This window comes from Neodiprion pinetum, chromosome 5, assembly GCF_021155775.2.
Source record: "Neodiprion pinetum isolate iyNeoPine1 chromosome 5, iyNeoPine1.2, whole genome shotgun sequence".
Lineage (NCBI taxonomy): Eukaryota > Metazoa > Arthropoda > Insecta > Hymenoptera > Diprionidae > Neodiprion > Neodiprion pinetum.
Window position 1 is genome coordinate 17944613 of NC_060236.1, and position 14416 is coordinate 17959028.

At 36.3% G+C, this 14416-nt stretch overlaps 1 protein-coding gene across 1 annotated transcript in view; it reads right to left on the reverse strand.

Moving 5' to 3' along the window:
• Ppt2 (palmitoyl-protein thioesterase 2) overlaps positions 1–14208 on the reverse strand; it is a 26404-nt gene extending 12196 nt beyond the window's left edge. The window contains exon 1 of the mRNA XM_046629893.1: positions 14176–14208. Coding sequence (XP_046485849.1) covers positions 14176–14193 — 18 coding nt within the window. The 5' untranslated portion in view covers positions 14194–14208. The remainder of the gene's footprint in view (positions 1–14175) is intronic.
• Between the last annotated feature and the right edge of the window lie 208 nt (positions 14209–14416).

Sequence of the window (14416 nt, forward strand, 5' to 3'; positions counted from 1 at the left end):
TCCGTCCTACACAATTAGACAACTTTCAACTACAAGTAGATTTTCTTCAACAATACTAAAGCATAATTTTTCAGTGTGCAGGAGCTGTCTTTGCGGGGGATGGAGGCGAGACGGAGAAGGGTGAAAAGAAGAAGACAAAGCGGAAGCGAAAGGGTGAGCCAGAGACTCTGTGGAGGAGGCGGAGGAAGAGGCTGGAGAGGTGTCGGAGAACACGCCGGAGATTAGTGTTAATTACAGAGTTGAGTCGGGGTTGGGATGAAGTGAGGTATTTGTCACTCGGCGAGGCTCAAGTCGCGCGCCCGCTTCTGAATATTAATAACCCTCCCAGCGTCCAATGAATTGCGAGGTAGACAAGCTGCTCGGTATCCCCGCAGCTTGATTTCATCAGGCTGACAAGACGATGAAGAAAAATTAATCAACCAGATCGGTATATTAATACCTGACTGTGAATGTGCAGCCTTGTTTATGCATAGGTATAATTGTACTTTAGAGACACATTTGCGGAGTCTTGCTATATACTTAATTTGGTGAATCGTGTCAATTGTCAACGCAACTCCCGGCCACCATTGGAAACCGATTTTCGAACTTCGAATTAAGTTTTACATTACTTTTTATCGTCTTTCCAAAAGATGTTATTGAAAACTGCAATTTCAGCTTCTACTTAATCTTCAAACTTATTCGTTATTGCAGAGTCAAAAAGGACTTGGGGATATGTTTATCATTTTTGATACGCAAAATTTTCTCAGTGCTGCAAAGAATGGGGATTAAATGTCTCTGTTATATATATATAGGACCTGTCTTGAGATGATTGAAACTGTAGATGAAATTTTTTTTAATTCTGAGAAAGGTGGAACTATATTGAAAAGTTTGAATATTTCGAACCTCGGAAAGTGTTGTCTCGATTTTTTTTTTAAAAACAAGAGTTTGGGGTTTTGAAAGTTTAACATGTTCACATTTGCCTTTCATAACTCCTGAAACAATTGCTTAAATTTCATTCAAACTGCATTAAGACATGTAACCCATACATTTAAAATGTCTCATTTCTGTGAGACTGAAACTTTCTGAATGCTGAAAAAAAATAGCAATAAGATGACTATATTATTTGAGACCCGTCTTGAAATAATCGTAACAATAACTGCAATTTTTCAGAAATTTGAAAAAGGTGGAATTATATAAAGGTTTGAATACTCTTAACCCAAGGAAGACGTAGAAAGAATAAGAAAATCTTACGGTTTTCAAGGTGTGAGATTAAGAAAAAAAATTTTCAATTATTTCGCAATCATTTTTCCGATTTTTGTTCGAATTGAAACAAAAATACAGCATATGTCATGTATACCTATAATAAGCAGATGGGGTGAACTTAGATTTCATATGTATACGTATAATTATATTAAAGAGGAAATATTGAGATTACGAACTTAAACAGCGAGACTTTTCATCGGCAGGGGGAAAAAATTGACGGTAAGTTGGGGGTCGGGAGGAAATGGATGGGAATATCTCTCCCCGATCAATCATTTCGTATTCGGTTGTATGTGGCACTTTCCCCGTTATAGAAGTGCGGCGGGTGCCGCGTGGCGAACGAAAGCGATCGCATATTCAAAGTCGGCAATAGTTTATTCATGGACGGTTAGAACTTAGAAAGATATTGGAACCGGCCAGGAAAGGCGATATTGGTCGGGCGGAAGTGTCCCCACGGGATCCGGGGAAACGTCTTCCGATCCGATAAAGTGGAAAGGTCTGTCCCCTCCTCGCGTGACAACTCACTCCCCAATAAAATTCAAATAAACTCAACCCTGCATACTAAATTTTTACCATTTTCAATTACCACTTCGACAGTGCCCCAATAGCGCGCATTATTATTTATTTTTATTCATCCTAATCCCTCCAATGTATACCATATCCCGGGAAGTGTAATTTTGTATTTACATCAACGTGAAATCATATGGACTAAGATATACACGAGTACCTGTTATTGATAACCATCAATTATCGAATCCATCTAAGACACGTTATAGTCAACCGAACCTGTAGCTGTGAAGTGTAACGGAAAAGCTGAATATTGGACTACGATATTCTAACTTTCAAAAAAATAAAATACAAAATCAGATGTAGCTCCACCGAGTTCGTTTAATATCTGATCAGTTTCAAACTAAACGAAACGGAACAAATGGACCAAATGTTGATCAAATTATTCCACCCAGTTTTGAGTTATTGTTAGTCAAAGAAAAATAGTTAGTCAAACACACAGTGTGATCCAACACGCTTATAGCAAATTTTTGTTGTGGGTTGGGAAGAAATTGAACTGATGCAATTGAGAATCCATAAAACATGCTCAGAATACTGAAAACTTAAACTGGGAGTTGTGTATGTTTAAATATCTTTAAAAACTAAAAATCAAACTTCAAACTGATGAAGGACCGCACAGTGACCACAACTGGAAATTTTTGTTGGTGTAAGTATTTACATGTCTACATCCATCGATATGCTGTATACTATGTCAGAAAAATTCATCTACGTAGTCGGAAATTGTCTTGTTGAATACGGTAAAATTTTGTTTGGATAAATCGAAAAAAATATCACCTCATGTGTTTTGGACGTAAAAAAGTATGGTCTTTTCAAATATGATATTAATTCTAACGGTAATAACAACTTTGGAACTGCTCAAAAAATTGTTCCCATACTTCTTGTGCGAAAAATATAGACATTTTTTAGTATATCTCGAAATTTGCAGAATGGAACTCGAATTTTTTAAATAGATTTTTTATCCTTGAAATATTTATGTTGATTCGATTATGACGCCATTTTGATTCCACTCTCGAATACTTCAAGCGTCCCGAAAATGAGAGGGTTTTCGCATTTGAATGTGCACCATGTAATAAATCCAAATTGCAGCCAGATCGAAATTCCGAACCTTAAAACCAGTCAAAAACTGGTGGCTATAGACTGCAAAAATCGTTTCTGCTTGGACTTTTATACACATACGATTTAGTGTTAATTTACTACTATGTGGTGTTAAATTTCCGAATCTGCCCCAAAAATTGTTTCTCAGTAGTTCACATCGGCCAATTTGAACACAAAATTTTTTACACTATACGAACCTGTTATTCTATATAATATGAGTATTGGTACCAATTAATCAATTAAACTTTACGTAAATTTTTATCTCTTTATTACAAGACCCGTTTTCCTTTTTGTGACGAGTTAGAGTGTCAGCGGCGCTGTAGTATACCTATAGTAACATAAAAAGAACTAGATCGAACTGAAAGGAACTAGATTCTGGCGCCAAATTTGAATTACAATTGACGTGTGTATATCATATATATCTTAACAGAACCGTACAGAATGTATCGCAGCCGAATAGCAGCCGAGAAATGACATTTGCAGTGGTAATTATTATTATGCCCGTTGTATCGGCCCTGCGGATCTACGAGCCTCTGGGGTTAAAGGGGGCGGAGGTGGAGGCGGAGGTGGAGGTCAGCTGCCCGTTCCCAGGCTCGCCCCAGATTTCAACATTACTCAACACGGATCAACCTGCCAAGGCAAACGCCATTGTTCACTCCTACGCTCCTGTGTATCCCAGCGTCCAGCTCTCGCCGAGTTTATTCCACATCATCGACGTCGCACCGCAAACGTTGATCCATCCGCTTCCGCCCGGGCAGTTCTGTTTTTTTATTCAAACTGTTTTCGGCCTCTCATTTATTGCTCCTCGCATCTTCTGTCTTCGTTCACTCATTCTATTTTTCGGGGATTCTCACCACGAGTCGCGATCAAGATCGGACGGTTATAACATTCGGGGAAATTTCATTGGACGTTTAGACTGCGCTAGAAAGTTGTAGTAAAATTTGTATCGTATGGATAACGGCTTACGTATCGCTTGGATTACAGAAAAAAATTTACTTGACGTTACTGCTTATTGTTATTATAATATTCAATGATACGTTTTCTCATCATTCAGCAACATTCAGTCAGTTCGTTCAGTTTCCGACAATTTTTTTTTTAGACAAATAGAGCCTCAGCGTTGTTTATTGCACGAATCAACAATCGTAATAGTTACATGAAAATATAAGACTAATGGCCATGATAATCAAGTAACATATCGTATTAAATTTTCTGCTTACAGCTGTAAACTTATTTTCATTTTGTTCACAGAACTGAACTTTTCGGTTTAGTAAAATGATAAAACAGTTAAGGATTGTGTATTAACCAAAACTATAGAAATTTTTTTCCGTGTCTGTTTCAGATCTATATTTTTACAATTTCTCCGATTTTCTTTTTTGAAAGCACCTGTCGAGAAATGAACTCTTAATATCGAACCATATTTTATAACTTATACCATCTTAGATACGTGATGAAATTAGCTCTTTCGAATGTGGCAATTTTTTCAGCTCCCAGATTAAGAAAAAAAAAACAGTAAAATATTGAACAACATTTTTCACCTCTAGTAGAAAGCTGCAGATTTTATTTATAATAGCGCATTTTACATAAAAATATATATGTTTATCAAAAATCTATAGTATAACTAATCCATCTTGTCATAGCACTTGAAAATTTTGTAAGTAACTATTTAGAGCAGTGAATAATAACCAGTTTCAATTCAATATGATTTCGGTTTTTTGCCAAGTTTCCGACGATAGATTAGCCGAAAGACTTGTGTTCACAGATTTGTACGAAAACAAAAAACATTAATTTTCATCAATTATAGGCATTCAGAGAATTTGAACATTATTCATTCGCCTTACTCTATAATAATGTTGGAACTTTGAGAATTTACTTACCTATATATTTAAAAAAAAAGCGAGAGCACTATGGATGAAGAGAAAAACTTATTTTTCGTACAAATTGTGGTTGGAAATGTTTCGACATCAAAATATTTTTTCTTATTCAATCATGAATTTTGTAGAATATTGAAGTAGAATGATAATATATAAATTTCTAGTTTTCATTAAATAAAACCCGATTGAACAAAGTATTAATAAACTTACTGCAGTTACAATCGCTGATATTATTCACTCGCGCTCGAGGCTCAAGCATGGCTAAATAACTTTTGATTTGAACCCCGCAAAGTTTTAAACATGTATCTAACTATTTCACGGTAAATTGTAATAACGCTTTGAGTACATGCAACGACAAAACGAAATAAAAACTTCAAGTTCCGAACCGAATTCACCAAATCTGATGAAACTAATATTGTTTATAATCCCAATAATTGTGTAAAAAACATAATAAACTTGAAATTGCTGTTTTGATCGCTTTTTAGTTGAATCTATCGATACTGTTTCCGCTGTGTTTAATTAAATTGAAAAATCCTTTTCCGGGGTTTATTTTTATATAACTATAATTGCGCCTGTCTATTTCACGTGGGTACGTAGATATAGTATACTATATTATATAATGTGGACACGTTTGATTGCTCCCCCCACCTCAATTAGCTGGTCTCTTAATATTCATGTTCAACATACACGGAACAAAAATAAAAATTCAAGAATAACTTGTGAAAAAACGTAACTAGCCAGATAAAAATTCTCTGATTAATAAAAATGACTAAAGCTAAGATTCGTTATCAGAATTTGAAAACGGTGAACATTTTTCTTGACATTGTGTAAGTGACGCGTCAACATTTTGTTTCTACGGCATAAATATCGTACAAAATTTTTGTCAGTAGATGATCTCGCTTGAATGTAAGTTTTCACAATTGAAAACGAATAGTTATACACACGATTGTAAAACATGTTAATTCTGTACGGTGCTGAAAATTGAGAGATTGATTTTTTCTTGTTTCTTTTTTTTTTGGTTACTATTTCAATGAGGTTTTTTTCATTTATATTTTATATTGAGGATTCATTTAATTCAATACATTCGTGATCCCTGCAAAGATTTTTCTACCATTGTACGAACAAGTAAAACACTAAAATTATAAACTAAAGCTCATAGATATCGATTTTTAATTTCCAATCGCTTTAAAAAAGATTTAAAATCCCTCAACCTTACAGTGATATTGATTTCGTTTACAGAAACAAATACATCAAACTTCTTATCGCAAGAAAAAAATCTACTCCAGTAAACTTGTGAAAACTACTATTTCAAACAAAATAATTTCTCACCGTAGGGTGAACTTTTAAGAATCTTCTAGAATTACAATAATTCAAGAGCTGCTCGTAGAGAAAAATCGATACCTAAGCTCTTTTTACAATCGTAGTATCTGTATATCTTTAATTGTCAGAAAACCATCTCAACCTATGAATACACAAATTTGCCAAATCTTGAATGATTAACTATTTCTCTTAATATGCAGAAATAAACGAAAACTTATCGAATTTCGAATGACTAGCCTGCTTGATTGATTTATTATATTCAGCGAAAAAAAAAAAAATCAAAAAGAATTCTTACAATGTAAGAATTTAGCTCGAAGAATATATACTCTGAAATTTCATGCGAGTTAAACAAAGTACAAAATAGGATGAAGTTAGGGGAGAGGAAAGGGATGGAACTCGTGACTTGGCAAGAATTAAACCGAATTGCCGGAGGTTGAAGGGAGTGAGCATCGCAAGGCTACCAACCCCAAGCGATTATACTAATAGTCGGGGCGTGGACAAGTTGATAGGGGACCCGACTGCAGCAGTGCTGCCAGTTTTCTAATTGTTTTCCGCTTCTATGCGAGGCGATACACTTGCAATAATATAACGCAATAAACTGACAAATCGAGATGCATTTTTGTTTAACTGCAGTACATTGATTCATTAATACTTTTTTATGCTATTTCATGAATTTTCTGACGATGGAAACGATGCACAGATCTACATTCTTCTATGTACACCAATGTATAGAAGATAATTAAACATTTTTTTGTGCGGTACCAAATTTTTGTAACTTTGATGCTACGCTGGATTTCTGTTTTCAGAAGAAACGTAAACAAAAAAGGTGTCGTAAAGTCAAATCGGTTAGGTAGCAATGTGATAAATAGGAAGAGACGTTACGAATATGATCAAATTTTAAACACTCAACTTCTTTAAAGTTTGCATTGTAAAAATAAAAGACGATAATTTTTCTATCAATTTTTTGCTACATATTAACGTTATGCTGTAACTATAACTCAACCTCGTCTTTATTTCGGATGTTATTTATTGTTCTATCGTTATCGGGATCAAAGTATCTAATTTTCTGATTTCTATCGGATTATATCGCTAGTCCTTGTACACAAATATTTTATCAACATGATTTGATTCGATAGATAATGTTAATTCCGATTAATTTTATATTGGTATTATGCAAACTAAAAACTCGATGTATGGCTCTGTAAGTATAATCAATTGTTGAATCAATTTTTTTCATTTCATTGTCACTCCGAATCAGCTTTGATCATCGTTTTGGGTTCGTTAAACAAGAATTAAATTTTTTCAAATTTTATTTTCTTTACGTAATTAATGATGCAAGATTTTGGAATTCTTTTTTAGACGACTTCCAGAATTTTTCGTCGATTTCTCGGCTAGCTAAACGTGAAGGATTCTCCTTTTGAGACAATGACTTGATCTTTGGAATACTAAGTAACTAAAAAAATATAATCAGAAGAAATTTGAAAAAATAACTGTCGAACAGCAGTGAAATCGGCATCTGACCATATGCGGCGAAACGTAAGTATATAGTAAATCGGATATATTGTTTTACAATTCGGTACATAATCTTCCGAGCTTTCGAGCTCAAGGAAATTACTTAGTTCGTGTTGCAACATTTATGACGCTTAGCATTGACCAATATCAATCAGAGTGATGGACTGTAATTTATACTTATCGTCACTCTATACGTGCAGAACATTTCGCAATTGGATAAGAAAAGCCGTGTCGAGAATAATCGTTTTATCGGTGGTAAGCCATAAATTATTGCTCATATGTACGATACACTATAAGACAGCTGACGTCACTGTAAGACAATCAAAATAACCTCAGAATAGATTGAGTTTATTGGAATAGATACTATTGTTCTACAATTGTTGTACAATTAATAAAACAGTGATAATCGGTTGAATTATTGATCAAATCATCAATCGTTGGATATTTTTGCCCGCAAAAACATTCATTGATCTATATTTCACGAGAATAAAATCGATGATTTGATTTTCCTCTAGTTATAGGATTTTTTTTTGCAATTAACAGTGTAGGAAAATAATTTGCAGTCAGTTCTTCATAGAACTTTCCCGTAATTCGTTTCGAAAATGCATTGTTTGTTCCTCTACAGATCGGCATTGAAAGAAATTTCAATTATTATTTCTAATTATTTCGAGTACAGTCATGACTTAATGCATTAAAATTCAAAATAGTAATCCTGCAGAAGTTGGCAATCAATTAACTCATCAAATCGGTCCTGAAGTTATGCAGGTAGTCAAATTCAAAACATCTTTCAATTGAAAATTTATTCGAATTTTATGTCTGTTATGTATTGCGTAAAGAAGAACGGTTGGCAAAAAGATCTTCCTAATCAAGACAATTACTATGAACACAAAAAAAATGCCCTTTGAATTTAAGAAAATATGGTTTCATTCGATGACATAAATTTCTATATTGACTGTTCTTTCATTGAATCAAAGAAAAAAAAATGGCAAGTTTTTTTTGCTATATTATCTTTCACTCACTGATAGCAATCATATGTTGTACAATTACAGAGAAAGAACTTTCTTTCTCCATGCGTTGTGCCGTGGCGAACGAATCGTCCGCATGATACATCAGTTCTGTTGAAAGAAAAAAAAAAAACGATTTTCACGGATGTAAAGTGTAAACTGATACCCTTTACGCGAAAAAAAGAAAAATATATACGCGTGTACAACTAACTGCAAGCACAGCGATTAAACCGTATCCGACAGAGGGTTTTCAGTATATATCCTGCATGTCGGCACACCCGGGATTTTGTCATGCATATGCGTATCGCTCTATTTTCCTCGCCCTCCGCTGTAGCCCCTGTTGCGAATGCACCTGATTTCACACTTGTTCTTTTCAGCTCTCCATTAACGTTGCGAGCCGCACGCTGGCAATCCATTTTCCGACACGGCATTGTCCCTATGCGCCCCAATATGTTCTAACCACCCTCCAATTCACGCTTAATAAATCTTTACTCGTTACCACATTGCAGCCTTGCACCTAGAAAAAAGATACGTTCGAATACGAACCTATCGCCAAATTTGCTTGTTAAAAGCTAACATTTTTTTTTATCGAATTGTAGGTGTATAAAATGAAACAATGAAACTATTAAAAGAATTATAGTTGAAAATTCCAACCAATATATCGTTGGCCGCAGTTATTCTGAGACGGCCAGTTTATTCAACGAGTCGAAGTTACGTTGGCAATGCAGAATCAGCCTGCAGCGCCGCCGTCGGCTGTCCGTGAAACAATCTCAATCTTTGTAAATATTATGGGTTTTCAACTGAATAATTGGCGACTTAAAAGCAACAAATAGTGATTTTACAATATTCACCAGAATGGCGCTAAGAAGTAATCAATGTTCAATCCGATCGGCGCTTTCTTTTAAATGTGGAACTTTTGCTAAAGTAACGCCATCTTAATTGTACTCTATTTTATCGACACTTTCTATACACGGAGGTAGTCTTCCTTGCCTCTACCGTCCATAGTAAACATAACTTAACGCATGATCGTCGAATCTAACCAAAAAATACAAAATTCTACGGTCATGAGACATGTTATGTTTACAAAGCTTGAGTTTGTTTCGCAGCCAGTCGGTGTGGTGACGCTGCGGTCTGATTCAGCGTTGCCAACTTAACCGACTTGTCCAAAACATCAACCTTCTCAGAATCACTACGGACAAGTGTACACTTGGGGACAATGAATCTGAGACGGCTAATTTTTTACACTAGACAGTTATGTTGGCAACACAGATAAACCTACAGCGCCACAGTCGGCCGAGCGCGAAACAAACTCAATCGCAATAAACGTCACATAAACCCATGACCGTCGAATCTAACCTTAGAATACCGCGGGGATAATGACTTGTTGGATTGACACATATTCTAAGGTTAGATTCGACGGTCATGGGTTGTGTTACGTTTATTGAGATTGAGTTTGTTTCGCGCTCGGCCGACTGTGGCGCTGTAGGTTTCTCTGTGTTGCCAACTGTCTAGTGTAAAAAAATAGCGTCTCAGATTCATTGTCCCCAAGTGTACATTACACGACGGAATTCTTATTTTTCAGACTTTTAATCGTAGCTTAGATCTAAAATTCAACGATTCATTACCGTAGGTATGCAAGATGCAAGTTTGTTCCATCAGTCTCTCGGACCCGAACAAATCAGTTGAATGAATCACTCTCTGCGGTGTGACAGGAACATCGGCGACACTTAAAAATTTAAATCCTGCACCCCTTGGCGGCTTGACAAAGGGGAAAATACCGGCAACACACGCGCCGATCGAACATTCGCGAAGAGGCTTGGACGAGGAGCGTGTTCGCCGGAGCAGGTTCCGTCCAACGGATGTCCGAAATTGGCCGTGTAATACGGACGTAATCCGGGCCACGTGCCGGAGGCTGCAACCGCATCAGTTACTCCTCCCCCTTTCCGGGAGCAATCTGCTCCCGCCTTTGCTGGTCCACTCGTTAATTCGTTATATTCTCTATTCAATTCAATACCAATTTGTACGGTTAGTAAGATTAGAAAGCGACTTGAAAGCAATGCTAATTCTTCACCCCTGCTGCAGCCCCGACGATTTATATACGTGTATATGATTTTAACGGTACCCTTGCGTGACGTAATTTACATACTTTGATACGAAGGGTTATTTACTCGATGAAATTGCAAACCATTTTTGATTGACGATACTCAAAAATCGCATGAAATCACTTGAACTCGGTCGAAATTACATAGAAATCACGTGAAACCACTTTGAAAAACGAACGCACGTTCAAATTAGTTTCGAACAGTTTGTAATAATTTCAAACCCAGTTGAAATGGCTTCAAACCACTTTCGAATTAACTCAAACCGTTCATAATTATTTCGAAACTGCTTGAAATCACTTTATCAGTTTTAACCTATTCCAAATCGGTTCTCACGTGATTTGTGAGTGAATAAAACCTCGTTTCATTGCCCATCTTGTGGTTATGAAACTGGACAAGAAGGCTTGATTTTTATCAGATACAACCATGATCAGTGGATGGAGTTTTCTGTCCAACGGTTCATAGAATAATCACAAACATATTACTTCATTTTAGAAAAACCATAGCCATTTTTGGCTTCCGATATCAGAAATTACGCTTTGTTATATTCTTCACGTAAACGCGAATATGAATCCAGGAAGCGACTCGTTACCGGTTAAGGAAGCGAAAAAAAAAAAAAAAAAAAACCAAGAAGAAATTTAATTTATGCCAATGATCATGAACACGAATAAAGTAACATCTCTTCTGTGCGATAGAAATGATTCTGAACAAATTCGAATAACACAATCTAAAAAATTTTTAATTTTCAAAAGGGCGAAAATCAATTTGCTGGATTTTTTAAATGTAGAAACTTGACATACAGAATCGGTTTCCTGCACTTCACCATTCTTAAATTTCCATATTTCCGTACTTTGACTTTCTACAGTTTAAAATTCTTCGAACCAGATATTCGCGGTTTTGGAAGTTCGTTACTGTAACCCTTCTATTTTTTAATCTTTCTACATTTTCACCACCATCTTTTCAAAACCTTTCGCCATTTCACAGAATTCTGATGATTCTATATTTTAATTTTCCATATCTTACTCTTGTTCACATTTTGGCGTTCTTGCGAGCGAACTCTGACGATTCTATACTTTGACTTTTGCATACTTCGGTTTTCTACATTTCAAAACTCTACGGCACAGATAATCGTCTTTGAAAACTCTACGTCACTATTTAAGACTCGACCAATTTCCGAACTTCCTATCATTTTCACCCCCTCCATCACCGGTTCCGAAAGTTAGCAGCGAGAAAAGAACATCGCTGAATCGCGCTCTCCGCACATATGGCAAATGAAATTGGCTGTCGCAGTGTTGGGGTGGTAGTAACAATATTTACAGAAGGTCTGTATCGCCCTCCCCGCCGTTTTGTCAAGACTCCTGCACCGCGGGCTTCCGTTGGTGGCTTGGGTCCCACTTAACGGGGGTTAATCCTGCCTAATACTCTTTAGAGATCCATCGCACTGAGCTTCCCCCCATCCGCCCCCTTCCGTCACCCCTTACATCCAATTTCTATGGACTTACACCTTGTTGCAGGGTATTAGCATTTTGATTGCGGCGCTGCGAGAACTTTGCCAGCTCCAATTAACGAGCTTTCGCAAGAATTTGGCATTACCAGTTCTGGATATTCCGATCGCTGATGCAATTGAAGTCGAGAAATTTGAGAAAAAGAGAATGAGGAAACAGGGAAACTAGTCGGGATTAATCGTTTCCTGTTGGACTTGATTTTTTTTTTTCCACATCAATGATTGCAACTTTAATTATAATTTCTTCATTTTTTTCGATCTACTATTGTTGAATTACATTATAATTAAAGGGAACACATCACAACCCCAACATGTAATTTGATAATTTTATTTTACGAATATCGAGCGAGTTTTATGAAACAAGTATTCTCTTAACTGTTTGAATTTATTGTGTTCACTGTGTTGGTATACAGATATTCGTTCGAATAACGTTGAAAATATGGTGATCTTCGAAAAGCTTTTTGGGTCACGATATTTCTGATATTATAAGTAAGAATTTGAAATATAATTCTAAAGTTATCTTAGTACACAGGACGAAAAAAAAAGTTATTATCCAATTTGTAATCCGATGATCACAATTATAATTTGAATTATTTGATCTATCAGCAAAAAAATTTGAAATAAAAACGGAAGTACAATAAATTAATAAAAATACGTCGAGGTTGAATGTCAAAATTGTTTCCGAAATCAGATGGTTGACACTTTATTCAGTGCAAAATTTCTGACAATACTTTCATTTGGAACTATAATTGGTTATACAATTTCATGGTTATGATCATCAAATTGCCAATTTGATAGTAACTTTTATTTTCCACACTGTAAATGAAATTATTTCAGATATCTGCATGCAAAAAATTGCGACGAAAGGAGCTTTTTGGTGAACACCAAACAAATATCCTGCAACGTATTGAATACAATCAGTCCACAGAGGCAGAGAAATAATTCTTTCAATGTACTTTATTCATAATTAAAATTTGACATAAATGCAAAAAGTTTGGAGCTTCAGTGAGAAGTGATTCCTTATTGAATTTTCAATATCTATTGTATCAAGTGCCGCTGAAAAAAAATCAGGTAACTTATAAACACAGAGATTTTGCGATTCAATATAACTATATAGAAAATATATTCTCAAGGTAGCAACTGAGTGACTCCGATATGTATCCGTTTCTGCAACCATATGTGTAAATGTTCGCTCGGCATTCGGCTCCGTGTGTTTGTTATTTGCAGAAGAGCTGAACGTCGGCGGTCACCCTCGATGCGTAGTGAATCCGACTTGTTAGATTAGCGAGAGATCATAATCAGCCAATCAAGAGTGGGGTGAAAATACCCCACGGCATTCGCAAGGTGTCGAATGTCAGCTCCTGAGGGAACCCTGATCCAATTTTACCGCCGGGAACTCGAAGCCTGTGCTGCAGTATTTCAATCGGCAAAATAAAGCTCCAGGATTGCGGTGATATCCTGAGCCCGTGACGCGATTCGCATGCGAGATATGGACAATGGATTTATATAAATATATCGTGGAAGTATACGAGATCAACGATTTTACGTCGAGTCCAATTTCGGCTCGGTAACGTTCGGATTTCAAGTTCACCGGTTATCGGCAGATACTGATTTTACTTCCCTGTACTACATTATAATAAATTGTATCTTCTTTCCTCACTGGCAAAATAATGTTTACAATACCGTCAAAAACCCGTGCTTGACAAAATTGTTTACTTATTCCAGAGGTGCGTGGATATTTCGACACGAATTGAACAGTAAAATTCAATTCGATTCACTAATCATTGATAGTGGTGTATAATTTTGCTGTACTTACTTAAATTTGGTCTATTTACACAAGTGCAGTCAACGTTCATAGTTATTTTAAAATGTCAACATCGCAAACTTCTTAAAATTTCTGTGAGATACAAATATAACATCTAAATACGCACACCTTACTTCTAATAAATTGTAGTCACTCGTACCTTGAGACGCATGAGCATCTTTCTCCACCAGATGGCGCGCTGCAAAGTGACAATCCCGATACGTAAAGTGACCGAGGTTATTGCTAGGTGTATCCTCGGAGTCTTCGCCGCGAAGGGTTGGCCCCGGAGAAGGATGGTCGTGCAGGGAAGAGGGCGTGGGAACGGCGTGGCGTTACTGTGTAGTACAGTAAAGGCCGGTGATAGCGGTGACTTGCGACCGCTGCGGTAATTGCCGTAATTG